The 22,028-nt window shown below is 38.2% G+C and overlaps 1 protein-coding gene across 1 annotated transcript in view; it reads right to left on the bottom strand.

The window, feature by feature from the left end:
* Positions 1-3,813: 3,813 nt before the first annotated feature.
* LOC128657700 (uncharacterized) overlaps positions 3,814-22,028 on the bottom strand; it is a 114,017-nt gene continuing 95,802 nt past the window's right edge. The window contains exon 13 of the mRNA XM_053712103.1: positions 3,814-3,955. Coding sequence (XP_053568078.1) covers positions 3,814-3,955 — 142 coding nt within the window. The remainder of the gene's footprint in view (positions 3,956-22,028) is intronic.

Below are 22,028 nucleotides of genomic sequence, written 5' to 3'. Positions count from 1 at the left end.
TGGATTTCAGTTACTTATTGATTGCTAAGAACATTTCCCTCAGTTCTGTTGGAACCTGGGATATACCTCTAAAAGCATAAGCAATCTCTATTTAAAAAAATAAAAAACACATTTTAAAATAACCACTTTTAGATGCAGTACAGAAAATGTGTGCAATACTAACAAAGACTAAACGCCCAGAAAAATATAACTCACTTTCTACAGTATTCCGTAACAAGTTCTCTTTTTATTTTTTCAACTTCTTCCTGTAAAAAAGAGAGAATTTTTTAATCTATAAACTGCAACTGTCACTGCTTAAAAGAAAACAAAAATGATAAAGCAATACCACATACAAAGTACAACTGATAAAGGGCTAGATTACAAGTGGAGCGCTAATTTATCACACGTCCGCAAACGGGGAAATTCGCCCATTTGTGGCCATGTGATAAATAACCAGCCATTACAGCTGACAGTAGCAATTAGTGCTCAGAAAATTAACCAGAGATCAGATTACTTGTTAATTTTCTAAAAGTGCCTCTCTCGTTTCTTTTGCTCTCTTTCTCCCCTCTCTTTTGCTCTCTTTCCCCCTCTCTTTTGCTCTCTCTCCACGTCTCTTTTGCTCTCTCTCTCCCCCCTCTCTTTTGCTCTCTCTATACCCCCTCTTTTGCTCTCTCTATTCCCCCTCTTTTGCTCTCTCCCTCCTGTTTCTTTTGCTTTCTTTCTCCCCTCTCTTTTGCTGTCTCTCTCTCCCCCTCTCTTTTGCTCTCTCTCTCCCCCTCTCTTATGCTCTCTCTCTCCCCTCCTTTCTTTTCCCCCCTCTCTTTCCCCCCTCTCTTTCCCACTCTCTCTCTCCCCTATTTTGCTCTCTCTCCCCTTTCTTTTGCTCTCTTTCTCCCCCCTCTCTTTTGCTGTCTCTCTCCCTCTCTTTTGCTGTCTCTATCTCCCCTATTTTGCTCTCTCTCTCTCCCCTTTCTTTTGCTCTCCCTCACCCCTCTCTTTTGCCGTCTCTCTCCCGCTCTTTTGCTTTCTCTAATCTCCCCTCTGTTGCTCTCTATCCCCACTCTTTTGCTCTCTATCCCCCCTCTTTTGCTCTCTCTCTATCCCCCTCTTTTTTGCTCTCTCTCTTCCCCCTCTCTCCCCCCTCTCTTTTGCTTTCTCTCCTCCCTTTAGCTCTCTCTCCACTTGCTCCCCACTCTCTTTTGCTGTCTCTCTCCCTCTCTTTTGCTCTATCTCTCTCTCCCCTATTTTGTTCTCTCTCTCTCCCCTTTCTTTTGCTCTCCCTCAACCCTCTCTTTTGCTGTCTCTCTCCCTCTCTTTTGCTCTCTCTATCCCCCTCTTTTGCTCTCTATCCCCCCTCTTTTGCTCTCTCTCCCCTCTCTTTTGCTCTCTCTCGCCCCACCCGCGTAATGCCCGGCCCCGCCCCATCACGCACGGTTGGCCCAGGTCCAGCTGCCAGGTCAGTGTGTTGAAGGCCAGGTGTGTTTGTCCTCGTGCTGTCTCTACTGCTCATGACAGCTTTGGACAAACACACTTGGCCTTTTATATTATAAGATATATATTAAAATATATATATATATGTTTAAAGATGTGAACATATTTTTATATGTATTTATTTATGTATATATGTATAAATACATATGTATACATATATATATATATATATATATATATATATATATATATATATATATATATATATATATATATATATATATATATATATATGTGCATTGGAGCCCTTTGCAGTTATGTAGATAAAAACATAAAAAAATATTTATGTAATATTCATTTTTAGTAAAAGTTATAGTGTATATTTACTGTAAATATTTCACATTCCAATGTTCTGCACATAGCAGAATATGTTCTATGTATTTATAAATAGATATTCTTTTATATATTTGTAAATATCTATACCTATATACAGTATATATCATCTATATATATTGGTATAGATATATATTGTACAAAAACACATCAGATATATATAGAAATATTTATTTATGAATAAATAGAACATATTCGATGTGAAGAACATTCAAATGTGAAATATTCATATTTTCATGTCGGTTAGCGCCAATGAGAATATGCGATTGGGTTTGCGCGAGAGTAAGGTGTTTTCCACTTTTTTTACTCCATTGACTTCTACGGGGGAATACTTGAATGTACACGGGATAGTCTAAGTTTGGCTTTTTCGCTCTTTGGGTTAGTGCGTGAGTAAAAACAATTTAATGCTTGAGCGGGAGCGTTAATTAGCGCCCCACTTGTAATATGGCCATAAATTGTTAATTCATAAATATGTAATATTAAAACCATAGGGAAAATATTTTAACTAAACATAGGAGTCATAGATGTAAATTAAATATTCTATACTTATCCAAAAATATATGGGCATGTCAATCACAGGTGAGGGTTGCAAGTGTAAAACTAGTCTTCTACAGCATATTGTTATAGTTGCTAAGCAACAAACTTTGAGATTCTAATTTTCCTCTAAAAGTTAACATATTGCTGGACATTAACCTCTTAGCTGCCAATGAAGACATGAGGTCTTCAGCCACACAATGTTTATGTTAATGCTGGTAAATATCACTACGCCCCAGAGACCAGGAAGTGCATGGCTGCAGGAAGGATCTTAAAGGGACACTAAACCCAATATTTTTATTTCATGATTCAGATAGAGCATGCAATTTTAAGCAACTTTCTAATTTACTCCAATTATCAAATTTTCTTCGTTCTCTTGCTATCTTTATTTAAAAAGCAGTAATGTGATGCATAGGAGCCAGCCCATTTTTGGTTGAGAACCTGGGTAATGCTTGCTTATTGGTGGGTAAATGTAAGTGTCCAATAAACAAGCGCTATCCATGGTGCTGAACCTAATATGGGCTGGCTGCTAAGATGTAGATTTCTGCTTTTAAAATAAAGATAGCAAGAGAACTAAGAAAAATTGATAAAATGAGTAAATTAGAAAGTTGCTTAAAATTTCATGCTCTATCCGAATCATGAAATAAAAAATGTGTGTTCAGTATCCCTTTAAGGGAGCTGGATGGTGGAGCGGGGTAAGTATGAAAACCCCTCAATTTCTGCTCCCTTAACCCCTAGAAACCCCCAAGACCCACCATTTGAATTAAGGTAACCAGGGAGTATAAAGCATAAGTACACATTTTGAAAAAATAAAGTTAAAAAATAAAACATTTTAATTAATGAGGAAGTCTCTAGGAACTTATAACAGTTCATCAAAAATACCTACAGTCTCTCTAAAATAAAGCATAAGAATTAAAAGCAAGGTGATCACTGTGGTAATAGTGCTTATCTGGAGTGAATAAATGTGAATTTGAGCAGAGGTATGTGCAAATAAAATTACACAACTATACCCAAAAGTCCTGTTTTATAGGATAATCCCTTCTTTTTACTATAGAGTTTAGGTGTGTGTGTGTGTGGGGGGGGGATATTTTTTCACACTTTTTGTTGCAGGTTTCTCACATGTCATGATATATAAAAAAATAATTTAAAGTTTAAATCTGCTGGGTCTGCTGAAAGATAAATATGTGTGTGTGGGTTTCTTACTGAAACAAATGGCTACAGTAGGACTTAAATGTGACCATCCTCTAAAAACTCAAAAATAGCTCAGCACATGGGTGGAAATGGCTCAGCAGTTAAAAGGTTACATGAAAATGGGGAAGGGTTAATTTTAAAAAGCATACAAATTTTAGAGGAGTTATATAACAGAATGAGGAAATATACAAACTAGGTGAAAAATGTAAGCCGATAACACCAGCTGAATGATTTATTACCAGCAATGGAAACTTGGACATAGAAATTCCAAATGAAAGATAAATATTATTCTCTCAGGTGCATATAAACACTTACAGGATTTCTCATTGCAGTGCTCATAGATTGCTTCTTCTGAATAAACATGTTCAGCATTGTATCTCGCAGACCCACCTTTTCTAACTGAATCGATACAAATGCTTCTGGAAGTCTGAAATAGAACATAATGAATAAATAGTCTTCACATGAGATGGTTTAAGTCAACAGCTAGTTATTTGTAAGAGACTTCAGGAAAGAAAAAGTCCAGTCATCTAAGGATCAAATTGTGCTGTAAGACAAATAGTTTAATATATCTAAATAATGGAACTAAAATTCATAGTCTACAAATATTCACATACTTTTTTTTATTTTTTTGTTTAAAGCATTTTGTTAATATTGTGAGAGGTTACATTTCCACTAACATTCCTCCTTACTGCTGTGTCCTCTGGGCCTATACCTACAATAGTACCTACTAGCCAATATCCACTGCTGTGTCCTGTCGGCCTATACCTGCAATAGCACCTACTAGCCAATATCAACTGCTGTGTCCTGCTGGCCTATACCTGCAATAGCACCTACTAGTCAATACCCACTGCTGTGTCCTGCTGGCCTATACCTGCAATAGCACCTACTAGTCAATACCCACTGCTGTGTCCTGCTGGCCTATACCTGCAATAGTAACTACTAGCCAATATCCACTGCTGTGTCCTGTCGGTCTATACCTGCAAGGGCACCTACTAGCCAATACACACTGCTGTGTCCTGCTGGCCTATACCTGCAACAGCACCTACTAGCTAATACTCAATGCTTTGTCCTGCTGGCCTATACCTGCAATAGCACCTACTAGCCAATATCCACTGCTGTGTCCTGTCGGTCTATACCTGCAAGAGCACCTACTAGCCAATACACACTGCTGTGTCCTGCTGGCCTATACCTGCAACAGCACCTACTAGCTAATACTCAATGCTTTGTCCTGCTGGCCTATACCTGCAATAGCACCTACTAGCCAATATCCACTGCTGTGTCCTGTCGGTCTATACCTGCAAGAGCACCTACTAGCCAATACACACTGCTGTGTCCTGCTGGCCTATACCTGCAACAGCACCTACTAGCCAATACTCAATGCTTTGTCCTGCTGGCTTATACCTGCAACAGCACCTACTAGCTAATACTCAATGCTTTGTCCTGCTGGCCTATACATGCAATAGCACCTACTAGCCAATATCCACTGCTGTGTCCTGTCGGCCTATACCTGCAATAGCACCTACTAGCCAATACCCACTGCTGTGTCCTGCTGGCCTATACCTGCAACAGCACCTACTAGCCAATAATCAATGCTTTGTCCTGCTGGCTTATACCTGCAACAGCACCTACTAGCCAATACTCAATGCTGTGTCCTGCTGGCCTATCCCTGCAACAGTGCCTACTTGTCAATACTCAATGCTGTGTCCTGCTGGCCTATACCTGCAATAGCACCTGCTGGTCAATACTTGCAATACTACCTACTAGCCAATACTCATTGCTGTGTCCTGTTGGTCAATACCTGCAATAGTGCCTAGTAGTCCATACTCTCTGCTGTGTCCTGCTGGCCTATACCTGCAATAGCACCTACTAGCCAATATCCACTGCTGTGTCCTAATGGCCTATACCTGCAATAGTACCTACTATCCAATACCCACTGCTGTGTCCTGCTGGCCAATACCTGCAATAGTACCTACTAGCCAATACTCACTGCTGTGTCCTGCTAGCCTATACTTGCAATAGTACCTACTAGCCAATAACAACCCATTGCTGTGTCCTTCTAGCCAATATCTGGAATAGTACCTACTAGCCAATACTCATTGCTGTGTTCTGCTGGCCTATAACTGCAATAGCACCTTCTAGCCAATACTCACTGCTGTGTTCTGCTGGCCTATACCTGCAATAGCATCTACTAAGCCAATACTCACTGCTGTGTCCTGATGGCCAATACCTGCAGTAGTACCTACCACCCAATACCCACTGCTGTGTCATTCTGGCCTATACTTGCAATAGTACCTACTAGCCAATAACAACCCACTACTGTGTCCTTCTAGCCAATATCTGGAATAGTACCTACTAGCCAATACTCATTGCTGTGTTCTGCTGGCCTATACCTGCAATAGCACCTTCTAGCCAATACTCACTGCTGTGTCCTGCTGGCCTATACCTGCAAAAGAACCTACTAGCCAGTACTCACTGCTATGTCCTGATGGCCAATACCTGCAGTAGTACCTACCATGCAAAACCCACTGCTGTGTCATTCTGGCCTATACCTGCAATAGCACCTACTAGCCAATACCCACTGTTGTGTCCTGTTGGTCAATACCTGCAATAGCACCTACTAGACAATTCCCATTGCTGTGTCCTGCTGGCCAATACCTGCAATAGTACCTATTAGCCAATACCCACTGCTGTGTCCTGCTGGTTAATACTTGCAATAGTACCTACTAACCAATACTCACTGCTGTGTCCTGCTGGGCTATACCTGCAATAGTACCTACTAAGCAATACTCACTGCTGTGTCCTGCTGGCCTATACTTACAATAGTACCTACTGTCCAATACCCACTGCTGTGTCCTGCTAGCCAATATCTGGAATAGTACCAACTAGCATATACGTATTGCTGTGTCCTGCTTCCCTATACCTGCAATAGCACCTACTAGCCAATATCTGGAATAGTTCCTACTAGCCTATACCTACTGCTGTGTCCTGCTGGCCAGAACCCACAATAGTACTAACTAGCTAATACCCACTTTGATGTCCTGCTGGCCTATACCTGCAATAGTACATACTAGCCAATACCCACTGCTGTGTCCTGGTGGCCTATACCTGCAACATATTAAACAATACTCTTTGCTGGCTTATACCTTTCATAAGTAACCTGCTGGTTAGGCTTGCCACGGTATCCATGAATTATTATTATGCAATTAAGCGAATCCTTTTAAAAACCTGATTTTTATAATGCCAGAACTAATGAAATTTAAAAGCACGCCATTTGTAGATGTTATTACCCTGAAGTGACTATAGAAATATGTCCATCTTGCCAAGCTACATATGGCATTAATATGGTTACTGAGTAGAGAGGTTGTATTCTGATTACAATAGGTCAATGTCACACGTGCAAATGAGTATTTACGAAACAGAGAGCGGAGGCTCCACCATAGGGGCAGGAGGGGCAGCACCCCATTAGATTTGGTGCAACAGAAATTAAATAAATAAAAACAAAAATAAATAAATAAAATTAAATAAATACAATTTTATTGTAAGGTGGGACAGTCAAGTTACTATTTTGTTTTCAAAAAGGGGTGGGGGTTTGTTTAAAATATTAATAAAAATGGTTATAACATATAAAAAATAATAGAAAACATTGTAAAACTTTTGAGTAAAAAAAAATGTAAGGGCGTTTTTTTAAATATGCCCTATCTGAGAGCACTTTGCACATCTTCAGTCTGTCCCAATAATACATTTCTGATGTCAGCCATTCAATTTCTTTATGGACGTCTAAGCGCAGACATCCTTAAGAAAAAAGAAAATGTCTCATTGACCAACAGCATAGTGGGTGGGATTACATGTACACGCTGGTTGGTTATACAGTGGCACCCTATCGAACACAAGACACAAGCTTATTATTTGGTCTACTCTTGAAAGTGAAGAAGCGGGAATAAAACAACTTTTATTACTGCATATCAACATTAAAAACTTGTGCAATATGCAGGGGGACAAAACAGCAGTAGAGGGGACTGTTGATTGGCTGACGCACGGGCATATGCTTCCTCACGGGACCTCCCCTCTATCTGTATGTGGTCTGTGGCATGGAGGGCAGCACCAAAGAGCCACTGAGCCAGGGAGGTTGTTGAACATGCCATTGGTGTTGTGGGCCCACACAGCGAGAAGTGTACTACCGCTTACAACCGCTGGATTGATCACATGGATGATAAGAATGGTCCCAGGGATGCTTCCGCTTCTAGGCTAACTGAACAAGTAGGTTGTATGAGCCAGGTTAGTATTGCTCATAAGGCAGCAGACTGGATAAAGTTAAAAGTTACTTCAATTTATTGGATTTAGGCTAAGCACCCATCTGTGACAGATTGTGTAGTAGGGATTTTAACTTTATCCAGTCTGCCGCCATTTGAGTAATACTAACCCGGCTAATAAACCTATAGTCTATAAAAGAGGACATGGGAAATAGTATATCGGGTGAAATTACCCAAGCCTCAACATGGAGGAACTATACACAGATGTGTACATGCATGGAGACATTATTGCACTGTCCTGTGAGTACAAATTGGTCATTGTTCTCCATAAAGCGTGGTGTGCAGTCACTGTTCGCTGGATATATTTTTTTTAACAGCACTGGTGATTATTGCAGTGCGTCAGAAAGACCCGCCGCTGAAACACAGTGAGTAACAATATTTCATTATACTGTTTTTGCATTAATCTCTCATGTGGCACTGTATCAAATGCCTTTGCAAAATCTAAGTATATCACATCAACTGATTCCCCTTTATCTATATTTTTACTTACTTCCTCGTAGAATCTAATTAGATTAGTTGGACATAATCTATTTCTCCTAAAGCCATGCTGATTAGAACTCATAATCTTGTTTACACGAATATGCTCATCAATATAATCCTTTATAATCCCTTCAAATATCTTCCCCACTATTGATGTCAGACTAACTGGTCTATAGCTTCCTGGATCATCCCTGCTTCCCTTTTTGAAGAGTGGCACCACATCAGCTTTACGCCAATCCTGGGGTACCATGCCTGAGGATAATGAGTCTTGAAAAATTAAGAGTAAAGGTTTGTCTATAACAGTGCTAAATTCCCTTAACACCCTTGGATGTATTCCATCTGGGCCTGGAGTTTTATTTACCTTAATATTTTCCAGTTTTTTCCTGGTATCCTCTAAACAAAACCCAGTTAGTGGTATGGACTGGCATGTTCTATTCTGTTCTAAAGTATCATTCAATGGTTCCTCTCTTGTGTATACTGAAGAAAAAAACTGGGTTAGTACCTCAGCCTTCTCCCTGTCATTATTTATCATGCTACCCTCCATGCATTTTAATGTACCTATATTATCCTTCTTAGATTTTTTGCTATTTATGTACTTAAAGAACCTTTTAGGGTTAGACTTAGAATCCTTGGCAATTAATTTTTCATTTTCAATTTTGGCTAATTTGATTGCTTTTTTGCATGCTTTGTTACATTCCTTATAAATATTGTATGTTGAGTCTGTACTATTTTCTTTTAATTATTTAAATGCTCTATGTTTTTTCCTAATTTCTCTTAACACATTTTTATTTAGCCATAACGGCTTTGTTTTTTTATTTTTATAACCATATGGTATGTGTTGATATGTATATTTATTTAACAAATTTTTAAATATTATCCATTTATCCTTTGTATTTTTATTAGAAAATACATTGTCCCAATTTATATTATTTAATGATTTCCTTAAATCGTTGAATTTTGTTTTCTTGAAATTAAAAGTCTTAGTTAAACCTTTAAAACACTGCATATGAAAAGAGATTTAAAATGTGACCATGTTATGATCACTGTTACCCAAATGTTCTTTAACTTCTATGTTTGATATTATATCTGTATTGTTTGATAGCACTAAATCCAATATAGCTTTACTCCTAGTTGGCTCCTCTATTAATTGTGACAAGAAGTTATCCCTGAGAACATTTAAAAATCTATCCCCCTTAGCTGAATTACTAGTTTCATTGGCCCAGTTTATATCAGGGTAGTTAAAATCTCCCATAATTACAGCAGTTATTAGCAGCCTTACCTATTTGTATTAGTAGTTGAATTTCATCCAGGTCACTAATGTTGGGGGGCTTGTAGCATGTTCCTAGTAATATTTTTTTAGGATTTTTCCCCCACTCTTTATTTCAACCCACAGGGTCTCTACATTGTCACTTGTATCATAAATATCTTCCCTTATTGTAGGTTTAAGGTTAGGTTTAATATACATGCATATTCCTCCACCCCTTTTATTATTCCTGTCCCTCCTAAATAATGTATACCCCTCTAAGTTAACTGCCCAGTCATGTGAATCATCCCACCAAGTTTCAGTTATACTGATAACATCATAGTCCTCTTCTGCAACTAAGAGTGTCAGCTCCCCCATTTTACCTGTCATGCTTCTTGCATTTGTTGTCATACATTTAATTTTCATGTGCTTTCTGCTGCTACTTGGTGTGCTTTCCTCTATACTTTCTAATGTGACATTTCTTAAGTCATCCCTTCCTTGAGATATTAAGGGAGTGACATTCACAGACTGATCTCTCTGTTCTATTTTGTTCTAACTGACCCTCCCCCCCTTTGCCTAGTTTAAAAGGTTCTCTAAACGTGCTACCATCCTTTCCCCCAATACACCTGCACCCATGTCATTCTGGTGCAATCCATCCTTACTGTACAAATTGTACCCTAGTGAAAAAAGCCCAGTGTTCTAAAAAGTCAAACCCCTCATTTTTACACCATGTTTTTAGCCATGAATTAACAGACCTTAGCTCCTTCTGCCATAATGAGTTAACACACAGCACTGGCAATATCTCAGAAAATATTACTTTGGAGGTCCTTGCTTTAAGCTTGCTACCTAACTCCCTGAAGTCATTTTTTAGGACTCTCCATCTCCCACCGATTCCTTCATTAGTACCAATATGCACCATGACTGCAGGATCAGACCCACATCCCTCTAACAATCTATCAATGCGCTCCACAATATGCCTAACATGAGCCCCTGGAAGACAGCAAACTGTTCTATGTAAAGGGTCTGGATGACAAATTACCCTATCAACCTTCCTAATAATAGAGTCTCCTACCACCAACATTTGCCTCTGGCCCTGACTTGTATGCCCCTCTTCAATGACTGAAGGACTGCCCACCATAGTATGCTCCTCTTCCACAGCTAAAGGACTGTTCACTATACTAGGCAACACAGCCCTCTCTGACACTGCCACCCCTGAACTGATATCCCCAACATCTTCACTTAATCTGGCAAATCTATTGGGGTGTACCAGCTCAGAACTGGCCTGTCTCTTCCGCTTACCTTTACTTCGCCCTCTAACTGTGACCCAGCTACATCCTGGAGTCTCCTCATCTGAATCCTCCCCATTCCCACTGCTGGAACCATTAACAACCAGCTCAGTCCTATCCATTTCCCTTTCAAGTGTCTGAATTTCATGTAGTATTGCAATTCGTTCCTCCAGATCCCCAATACGAGTTTCTAAAGAGACAATATGCTCACACTTGCCACAAACATATAATCCCAGAAGCGGCTGCTCCAGTGATGCAAACATGTGGCAAGCTGTACACTGAATGAGATTCTCACACATTCTTAATAAAAGGTTTAACTTAAAAGTATAAAATAAATATATTTCCCCTTGGTTACCCCAAAACCTTGTTTGCCTAACTACCTTGGTTAGCTAACTATTATACTTAAACAGACAATGTTACTTTAACAGAGAATCAATAGAGCAACCCTGAAAGAGCAAGCTCACAGAGTAAATTTGCTAAATGTATAGGCTTGCAAGGCCCACACAGATGAAAATAATCCCACCCCTAATTACCCACACAGACAGAAAAAAAAATGGAATGCTAGAAATAAAGTTATTTAGTTATTTCCTTTTTAAAAAAAAAAAAATGCAACCCTTGTAAAGCAAATAATTTATAAATTAGCTTGGTTAGCTATTATACTTAAACAGACAATGTTACTTTAACAGAGAATCAATACAGCAACCCTGAAATATGTGTAGGTTTGTGTGTGTATAGGTATATGTATATGTTTGTGTGTATAGATGTATGCATATGTGTATGTTTGTGTGTATATAGATGTATGCATATGTGTATGTTTGTGTATGTATAGGTATATGCATATGTGTATGTTTATGTGTGTATATAGGTGTATGCATATGTGTATGTTTGTGTGTGTATATATATATATATATATTAATGTCATGGGCGGAATCTTCCGAGGGCAGGGCTTTATTTCAAGGGGTGGGGTCTAGCTCCCCACCATCTTCAAAACTCACCAGCCGCCACTGCAGACTGAACAAAGGAATGAATAGAGTATTTCTGTAACCCGTGAATGGGCTATTGTATCAATCAATTTCAAGAGACCTTTCTATTTTGAAAAAGTTACTTAACACACGAAAAGTCCTTTTCTGGGAGGTTTTTGGTTGTGGCAGGGTTTCAACAACGAAAAGATATAGCATTGTGATCACTCAAGGAACTCGACGGGAAAGCAAACAGAGGCCCAGATTACGAGTTTTGCGTTAGAGGCTATGCGGTGCTAACGAGCAGTTTTGTCTCACCGCTCACTTACCTACATCGCTGGTATTACGAGTTTTCAGAAACCCAGCGTTAAAAGACAAGAAGTGAGCGGTAAGCAAAATTTTGCTCATTACCGCACCCCAATGCCAGCGCTGCTTAAAGGGACAGTAAACACCAGAATTTTTGTTCTTTAAAAAAGGTAGATAATCCCTTTATTACCCATTCCCCAATTTTGCATAACTAACACAGTTATAATAATATACTTTTTACCTCTGTGATTACCTTGTATCTATGGCTCTGCAAACTGCTCCCTTATTTCAGTTCTTTTGACAGACTTGCATTTTTAGCCAATCAGTGCTTGCTCTTAGGAGCTTCACGTGCCTGAGCTCAATGTTATCTATATGAAACACATGAACTAATGCCCTCTAGTGGTGAAAAACTGTCAAAATGCTTTCAGATTAGAGGTGGCCTTCAAGGTCTAAGAAATTAACATATATACCTCCTAGATTTAGCTTTCAACTAAGAATACCAAGAGGACAAAGCAAAATTGGTAATAAAAGTAAATTGGAAAGTTGTTTAAAATTCCATGCCCTATTTAAATCATGAAAGTTTTTTTTTTACTTTACTGTCCCTTTAAGTCAGCGGTGAGCTGGTGGTACGTGCTTGTGCACGAGTTCCCCATAGGAATCAATGGGGAGAGCCGGCTGAGAAAAGTCTAACACCTGCAAAAAAGCAGCGTAAAACGCAGCCCCATTGATTCCTATGGGGAAATAAAATTTATGTCTACACCTAGCACCCTAACATGAACCCAGAGTCTAAACACCCCTAATCGTACACTTATTAACCCCTAATCTGCCGCCCCCGACATCGCCGACACCTACATTATACTTATTAACCCCTAATCTGCCGCTCTAGACACTGCCGACACCTACATTATACTTATGAACCCCCCAATGTCGCTGCAACCTACCTACACTTATTAACCCCTAATCTGCCGCCCCCAACGTCGCCGCCACTATAATAAACATATTAACACCTAAACCGCCGCACTCCCGCCTCGCAAACATTAGTTAAATATTATTAACCCCTAATCTGCCGTCCCTAACATCGCCGCCACCTACCTACATTTATTAACCCCTAATCTGCCGCCCCCAACGTCGCCACCACTATACTAAATGTATTAACCCCTAAATCTAAGTCTAACCCTTACACCCCCTAACTTAAATATAATTTAAATAAGTCTAAATAAAATTACTATCATTAACTAAATTATTCCTGTTTAAAACTAAATACTTACCTATAAAATAAACCCTAAGATAGCTACAATATAACCAATAGTTACATTGTAGCTAGCTTAGGGTTTATTTTTATTTTACAGGCAAGTTTGTATTTATTTTAACTAGGTAGAATAGTTACTAAATAGTTATTAACTATTGACTAACTACCTAGCTAAAATAAATACAAAAGTACCTGTACAATAAAACCTAACCTAAGTTACACTAACACCTAATACTACACTATAATTAAATAAATTAACTAAATTAAATGCAATTACCTAAATTAAATTAAATTAGCTAACGTACAAAAAACAAACAAACACTAAATTACAGAAAATAATAAATAAATTACAGATATTTAAATTAATTAAACTTAATCTAATAGCCCTATCAAAATAAAAAAGCCCCCCCAAAATAAAAAAAAAACCCTAGCCTAAATTAAACTACCAATAGCCCTTAAAGTGAAGGTCAATTTTCATCAATGAGTGCCCGGTTTTTAAAAATATTTTTAAAAACAGGGGCACTTTCATTGATGAAAATTTACATTGCACTGGATTTGAAGAAATACTTACCTTTTACTTCTACAAAACCGGATCGCCGATCTCAGTCTCAGTTCCTCTGTACTGACGTCAGAAATGACAAAACCGGCTTCCTCCAATCATGGCTTGCACCCCAGAGCGTCCACCTCGTGATGCCCGGCTGTGATTGGAGGAAGCCAGTTTCCTCATTGCTGTGGTCTACAGCAGGAAGAAGAAGGAGGGGGATCGTCGATTCGGCTTTGCAGGAGTAAAAGGTAAGTATTTCTTTAAATCCAGTGCAATGTTAATTTTCATCAATGAAAGTGCCCCTGTTTTTAAAAGTATTTTTAAAAACCGGGCACTCATTGATGAAAATTGACCTTCACTTTAAAAGGGCCTTTTGCAGGGCATTGACCTAAAGTAATCAGCTCTTTTACCTGTAAAAAAAAAATACAAACAACCCCCCCAACAGTAAAACCCACCACCCACACCACCAACCCCCAAATAAAATACTATCTAAAAAAACCTAAGCTCCCCATTGCCCTGAAAAGGGCATTTGGATGGGCATTGCCATTAAAAGGGCATTTAGCTCTTTTGCAGGCCCAAACCCTAACCTAAAAATAAAACCCACCCAATACACCCTTAAAAAAACCTAACACTAACCCCCTGAAGATCGACTTACTGGGAGAAGTCTTCATCCAAGCCGGACCGAAGTCCTCAACGAAGCCAGGAGAAGTCTTCATCCAAGCCGGGCGAAGTGGTCCTCCAGAAAGGCAGAAGTCTATCTTCATCCATCCGAAGCGGACCTTTAAGTGACGTCATCCAAGATGGCATCCCTCAGATTCCGATTGGCTGATAGAATTCACTCAGCCAATCGGAATTAAGGTAGAAAAAATCCTATTGGCTGATGCAATCAGCTAATAGGATTGAAGTTTAATCCTATTGGCTGATCCAATCAGCCAATAGGATTGAGCTCGCATTCTATTGGCTGATTGGAACAGCCAATAGAATGCGAGCTCAATCCTATTGGCTGATTGGATCAGCCAATAGGATTGTACTTCAATCCTATTGGCTGATTGCATCAGCCAATAAGATTTTTTCTACCTTAATTCCGATTGGCTGATAGAATTCTATCAGCCAATCGGAATCTAAGGGACGCCATCTTGGATGACGTTACTTAAAGGTACCTTCATTCATCTTTAGTCGTCGGATGAAGAGCATGCTCCGCGTCGGATGTTTTGAAGATGGACCTGCTCCGTGCCGGATGGATGAATATAGAAGATGCCGTTTGGATGAAGACTTCTGCCCGTCTGGAGGACCACTTCGCCCGGCTTGGATGACGACTTCTCCCGGCTTCGTTGAGGACTTTGGCCCGGCTTGGATGAAGACTTATCCCGGTAAGTCGATCTTCAGGGGGTTAGTGTTAGGTTTTTTTAAGGGTGTATTGGGTGGGTTTTTTAAGGGCAATGTCCATCTTTTATTTGGGGCTTGGTTGTGTGGGTGGTGGGTTTTACTGTTGGGGGGGTTGTTTGTATTTTTTTTACAGGTAAAAGAGCTGATTACTTTGGGGCAATGCCCCGCAAAAGGCCCTTTTAAGGGCTATTGGTAGTTTAGTTTAGGCTAGGGTTTTTTTATTTTGGGGGGGCTTTTTTATTTTGATAGGGCTATTAAATGAGGTTTAATTAGTTTAAATATCTGTAATTTGTTTATTATTTTCTGTAATTTAGTGTTTGTTTGTTTTTGTACTTTAGCTAATTTAATTTAATTTAGGTAATTGTATTTAATTTAGTTAATTTATTTAAATATAGTGTAGTGTTAGGTGTTAGTGTAACTTAGGTTAGATTTTATTTTAAGGTACTTTTGTATTTATTTTAGCCAGGTAGTTATTAAATAGTTAATAACTATTTATTAACTATTGTACCTAGTTAAAATAAATACAAACTTGCCTGTAAAATAAAAATAAACCCTAAGCTAGCTACAATGTAACCATTAGTTATATTGTAGCTAGCTTAGGGTTTATTTTATAGGTAAGTATTTAGTTTTAAATAGGAATAATTTAGTTAATGATAGTAATTTTATTTAGACTTATTTAAATTATATTTAAGTTAGGGGGTGTTAGGGTTAGACTTAGATTTAGGGGTTAATACATTTAGTATAGTGGCGGCGACGTTGGGGACGGCAGATTAGGGGTTAATAATATTTAACTAATGTTTGCGAGGCGGGAGTGCGGCGGTTTAGGTGTTAATATGTTTATTATAGTGGCGGCGACGTTGGGGGCGGCAGATTGGGGGTTAATAAGTGTAGGTAGGTTGCGGCGACATTGGGGGCGGCAGATTAGGGGTAAATAAATATAATGTAGGTGTCGGCGATGTTGGGGGCAGCAGATTAGGGGTTCATAAATATAATGTAGGTGGGGGGTGTCCGGAGCGGCAGATTAGGGGTTAACATTTTTATTATAATGTTTGCGATGCTGGAGGGCCTCGGTTTAGGGGTTAATAGGTAGTTTATGGGTGTTAGTGTACTTTTTAGCACCTTAGTTATGAGTTTTATGTTACTGCGTTGTACCATAAAACTTTTAAAGGGACACTGAACCCAAATTTTTTCATTTGTAATTCAGAAAGAGCATGCAATTTTTTTTTAATACATTTTTATTGATTTCCAACAGATTTATACATACAAGAAAAGCGAAAATAAATAATTACAAAACATAAATATTCAATACAAAGTCAAAGAAACATTATATATCTAGTTTATTCCTAGATAAATTTAAATAAAAAAACGAAAAATATAAAAAAACAATCTTTTTTAACTAATATTTCATGTTCTTTATAATTTTCTGTTGGAAATATTTTTTTTCTTTTTTTTTCCCCCCTTCTTCTCCCCTTTCCCTCTGTCTTCCCCTTCATCTCTTCCCCTCTCTGCTTCTGCCCTTCCTTTGTGTGCTCCCTTCCCTTCTCTCCGAGAAGGAAAGACAACACAGAACAGAGCTTTCCAAGGAGTAAAAACAATTAATAATAAATAAAAAAAAAAATAAATAAAAAAAAAAAAAAAAAAAAAAAAACACCCCTCTGTGTAGTGGAATATTACCATAACCCCAAAAGGACTAGTTCTGTATTTCTAAACGGATAAATTAAGTATTCAGTTTCACTTGGGGAAAAGGATTTAATGAAAATTGACCACTTTCTGAAGAATCGTATTACGTTATTTTCATCATTTGGGTCTGTGTCTATCTGCTCAAGGATGCACTGTTTTTTAAGGCAGTTTTTAACCTCTTGGATACTGGGGGGTGTCCTATTTTTCCACTTTTTAAGAATTAGATATCTTACTGCTAAGATAGTTAAGTTTACAATCTTGGTATTTATGAGCCGTTCCTGCGGATCTTTCCAGAGATATATTATATGTAATGGTGATAGAGTCGGAGGGGAGGCTCCTATTACCCCAAGCCAGTACTGTATTTTTAACCAAAGTTGTTGAATAATTGGACAATCCCACATCATATGTATAAGATTTGCCAAAGGTAAAGAGCATTTGGGACAGCTTATAAAGTCAGCACTCCCACATCTAAAGCCCTTCTCGGGAGTGAAAAAAGTCATCAATAATAATTTTACATGGGACTCTCTCCATGTGGATGAAAGAGTAATTTTTGAGACCTCAGCTATTGAGAATCGGATTACTCCAGAATCTCCGCAGTTTTGGGGAATCACTGCTGCCCATTTGGAGGATATTTTTTCCAAGTTCAGGTCTCCTTTCAAGGAGCTTAAGTCTAGATAACTAGAGGAAATAGACATAATACCATTTTTGGCTAAGACTAGCCATTTTTCTATGGGCCCAAGTGTCCAATTCCATCCAAAATTATGTACTAAAGTCGAGGCAAAATGCCTCACTTGCAAAAAGGCAAAGAAGTCCTTATGTGGAATATTAAACTCCTCTCTTAGGGAACCAAAAGTTTTTATACATTTCCTATCAAGATCAAGTAATTGTGAGATCTTACTGAGGCCCAGCGTTTCCCATCTTTGAAAAAAAGATGATTGGATTCCAGCTTGAAACTGCGGATTCCCTGTTAGCGGCATGAGTTTGGACACCCTATGTTCTATATTTAAAAGTTTGCACACTTTCCACCAAGCCTTAAGTGGGTTAAACATGGATCTCATTTTTTTCACCCCTCTAGGTATGGCACTAGGTATACAATGAATAATTGCCGATGGTGCATAGGGGAATATTACATTTTTCTCGAGTTCATTATCAGTCACATAATTTCTTTCTGAAATCCAGTCCATTATTAAGCGGACCTGGCATGCATAGTTATATATCTTAATATCGGGTAGGGCCACTCCCGCGTATCTTTTGGGAAGAGATAATTTAGATAGAGAGATTCTGGGCTTTTTATTTTGCCAGATAAATTTTCTTAATGCAGTATTAAATGTTAAGACGTCTTTTCCCTTAAGAATTAGAGGGGTATTTTGTAAAATATATAATATTTTAGGGAGGCAGACCATTTTAAAGAGAGCAATTCGGCCAGACAATGAGAGTGGAAGGGTTTGCCAATTTTTTAAATTATCTTTAATTTTATTCAGAACTGGGGGAATGTTAAGACTATACCACGTATTAAGATTGGATGAAATTGTAATACCCAAATATCTAAAAGAATTAATCACTACTTTAAATGGTATGTTCACTAAAGAATCCTTAGTTTGCCTAATCCAAAGTAGTTCAGTTTTTGAAGTATTTACCCTATAGCCCGAGAAAGAACCAAATTGCTCTATAATAGAAACTAGCTTAGGAATATTTGTAGAGGTATTAGAAATGTATATTAGAATGTCGTCGGCATAAAGTGCGATTCTCATTTCTTTCTTACCAATTCTAATGCCATTAAGATGTTGCCTAATAAATATGGCTAAGGGCTCAATGGAGATGTTGAAGAGAAGGGGAGAGAGAGGGCACCCCTGACGAGTTCCTCTTTTGAGAAAGATGTCTGAGGAGATCAGTCCGTTGACTAGCAATTTAGTGGAGGCTTTTTTATATAAATTATTAATGATATTAAGAAAGTTACCATAAAAGCCAAATTGTTGAAGAGAATGTAACAAATGGTCGAAATGGACTGAGTCAAAAGCTTTCTCCGCATCTATAGATATAATTGCTGCATCAGGGGGGTCCCTCTCATCCGCCCTCTCTGTCCCCTCCTTGGTTTTATGGTAATCTATAGTGAGAAAAAGTTCTCTTATCTTGGCCGATGAGTTTCGTTTAAACATGAAACCTGCCTGGTCTTTGTGGATAATTTTGGGGAGCAATGTTTGTAGTCTTGAGGCTAAGATTGATGACATTATTTTATAGTCTACATTTAACAATGCTATGGGCCTGTAGGATTCTTTTTTATCAGGCTCCTTCCCTGGTTTAAGTATTAAGGTAGTGTATGAAGCTGTGAAGCTCGATGGTGGAGTATTATTCTTTATATAAATATCATTGTATACTGAGGATAAATATGGTAATACTGTCGAAGAAAGCAATTTGTAGAATTCATTAGGGAGCCCGTCCGGGCCCGGGGCTTTATTAAAAGAGAGGTCTTGTATTGCTCTAGAGATTTCGGTTTCCGATATAGGGGAGTTAAGGGGTTCAACTAGGTCCGAAGACAAAGTTTCAGACGTAATTTTTCCCCAGAAGTTTTCTTGTTCCGTATAGTTCGAGACCTTTAAAGAGTATAGATCTTGGTAATAATCAGAAAAATATTGTAAAAGTTCATCTGGTGCCGTTATAGTTTTACCTTCTTTCTTTAATGAGTCAATGATTGGAGATTGTTTCTCCCTTTTTACTAGACTAGCTAAGAGTTTTCCTGTTTTACTACCATATCTGTACATTCTAGATTGAAATTTTAAATCTTTCTGGGTAGTCTTATATAGAAGGAAGGAGTCTCTCACTTTCAACGCTTGTGTGTATCGTGCCCAATTTTCAGACGTTTTTTCTAGCAGGTAAGAATTGTATGAGTTAGAAATAGATTTCAAGACTTCTTTTTCCCTGATCTTAAATTTTTTTGTTCTACTTATACTGTAGGCTAGAATCTCTCCTCTTAGTACTGCTTTAGCAGTTTCCCAAAAAATAATAGGACGGTTTATATATTCTTTGTTAAATGAAATAAATTCTTGGAATTTGGTATTCAGCCAATTCTTAAACTTAAGGTCTGTTGCTAAGTAACTTGGGAAAAAGAATCTGGAATATCTTGGGGTGGTGTTAGTGGGACAGAACTCTAGAAAAATTGGAGCATGGTCTGAGATACAAATAGGGAGGATTCCTGCGGTTAATCTTAATTTAGATAATCTTTCATCCACAAGAAATAAATCAATTCGCGAAAGCGACTTATGTGCCTTAGATAGACAAGTATAATTTCTAGAGTCTGGATTCTGTGTCCTCCATATATCTGTGACCCTAAGGTTCTGATAAAGTTTTAAAAACATCTTAGATTCTAAATTATCCCTCTTGGTTCGGGGAAAGGAGTTCTTATGTCTTAATCTATCTAAAGGATATTGAGGTGCCATGTTAAAGTCACCTCCTATTATTAAGAATCCCTCTGCATAAGTCATTATATTAGCTTGGAGAATGTCCCCAAAGGAAAAACTGAACACATTAGGGGCATAGATATTGCATAGTGTATATAATGTTGTATCTATTTTTATTTTTACCATTAGGAACCTCCCCTCCGAATCTGTTTTTGTATGTTTAATTTGATAATTTAATTTTTTCCCCAGTAATATCGCTACTCCCCCCTTACGTTGACTACTAGGTGAAGCAAGAACCTCTTTGACCCAGGAACTTTTTAATTTAGAAACTTCTTCTGTTTTTAAGTGAGTTTCCTGTATGAAGGCAATGTCTGTGTTTATTTTTTTTAAGTGGGCAATTATGGTTTTACGTTTGATAGGTGATGTTAAACCCCCAATATTCCAAGAAACTACCTTAAAACCCTTTATTGTTTCTATCATCTAAATAAAAAAAAAATTAAAACCAGTCCCCCTTTTCATATAGTAGTCAACATGGTCCAAAACTTTTAGCCTTATCAAGGCCCTTGAAGTAACTTTTATAATCTTAGCCATTCTTTTGAGACTTATTTAATTGCTATATGCTTGCATAAGTATTAGCTTGAGGCCCTATCCTGTTCCGTCGGGAGCTGCTGAGTGATAAATCTCTCTGCTTCTCTCACGGAATCAAAAAATTGTGTCTCATTATTAATTGTTATTTTCAGCTTCGCTGGATATGTAATGGTAGTGCGGTAACCCTGCCTTATCAGCTTAGTACATAGTGGGGCCAACTCTCTTCTTTTAGCAGAAGTCTCTGCTGAGAAATCTTGAAATAGCATGATTTTAGCGCCCCCCCAGTGTTATAGGCTGATTCTTTTTAAAGTACTGTAATAGTAAAAGTTTATCCTGGTAGTTAAGTGCCTTGGCAATGATTGGTCTGGGTCTGGCTTCCTGTCTGTCTGGGTTCTGCCATCCTAATCTATGGGCTCTCTCAAGCACTATCCGTGGGTGGGTTTGGGGAATTTGTAAAAGTAGGGGCAATGTTATAGTTAACAATTTGTCAAGGTCTTCATATTGTTTTTGTTCGGGTACCCCTATTACTCTAAAGTTATTGCGTCTAGCGCGGTTCTCTAAGTCTTCTAGCTTTGCCTGAACTTTTGTGAGCTTGGAATTCATTATGTCTATCTTAGTCTTATAGGTTGCTGTGTTGTCTTCTAACTCTGAAATTCTTTGTTCTGCCTCTGCAATTCTATTTGAGAATTGACGAATTTCTACTGTAAGTACATTTATATCCTGTTTAATTTCATTTCTGAGAAGATCCAATTTTGGTGTCAGGGCCTCTGAAATACTTGTAACTAAAGCTTGTAAGTCTATTGATTCTTTTGTCTGTGGAGTATTCATGTTAATGGGGTGCGTGTCTACTGTGGTATCTACCGTGTTTTTGTTTCTCTTATCTCGTGATCTCCCAGCCATATTGGAGGGGGGAGTTTTTGTGTTTGTGGAAAAAATTTTATCCATGTGTTAATAAAATGTGAAGAAAAAAAAAAAAAAAAATTCTCTCTCCTTTTTCTTTTATCTGTGTTGGGAATGTGTATTGTGAGGGGGGGGGTGTGCCAGTTAAGTGTATAAGTGTGAAATTGATAAGTA

This window comes from Bombina bombina, chromosome 4, assembly GCF_027579735.1.
Source record: "Bombina bombina isolate aBomBom1 chromosome 4, aBomBom1.pri, whole genome shotgun sequence".
Taxonomy (NCBI): Eukaryota; Metazoa; Chordata; class Amphibia; order Anura; family Bombinatoridae; genus Bombina; species Bombina bombina.
Note: the sequence above shows the minus strand (reverse complement) of the source record. Positions and strands in the feature narration are given on the sequence as shown.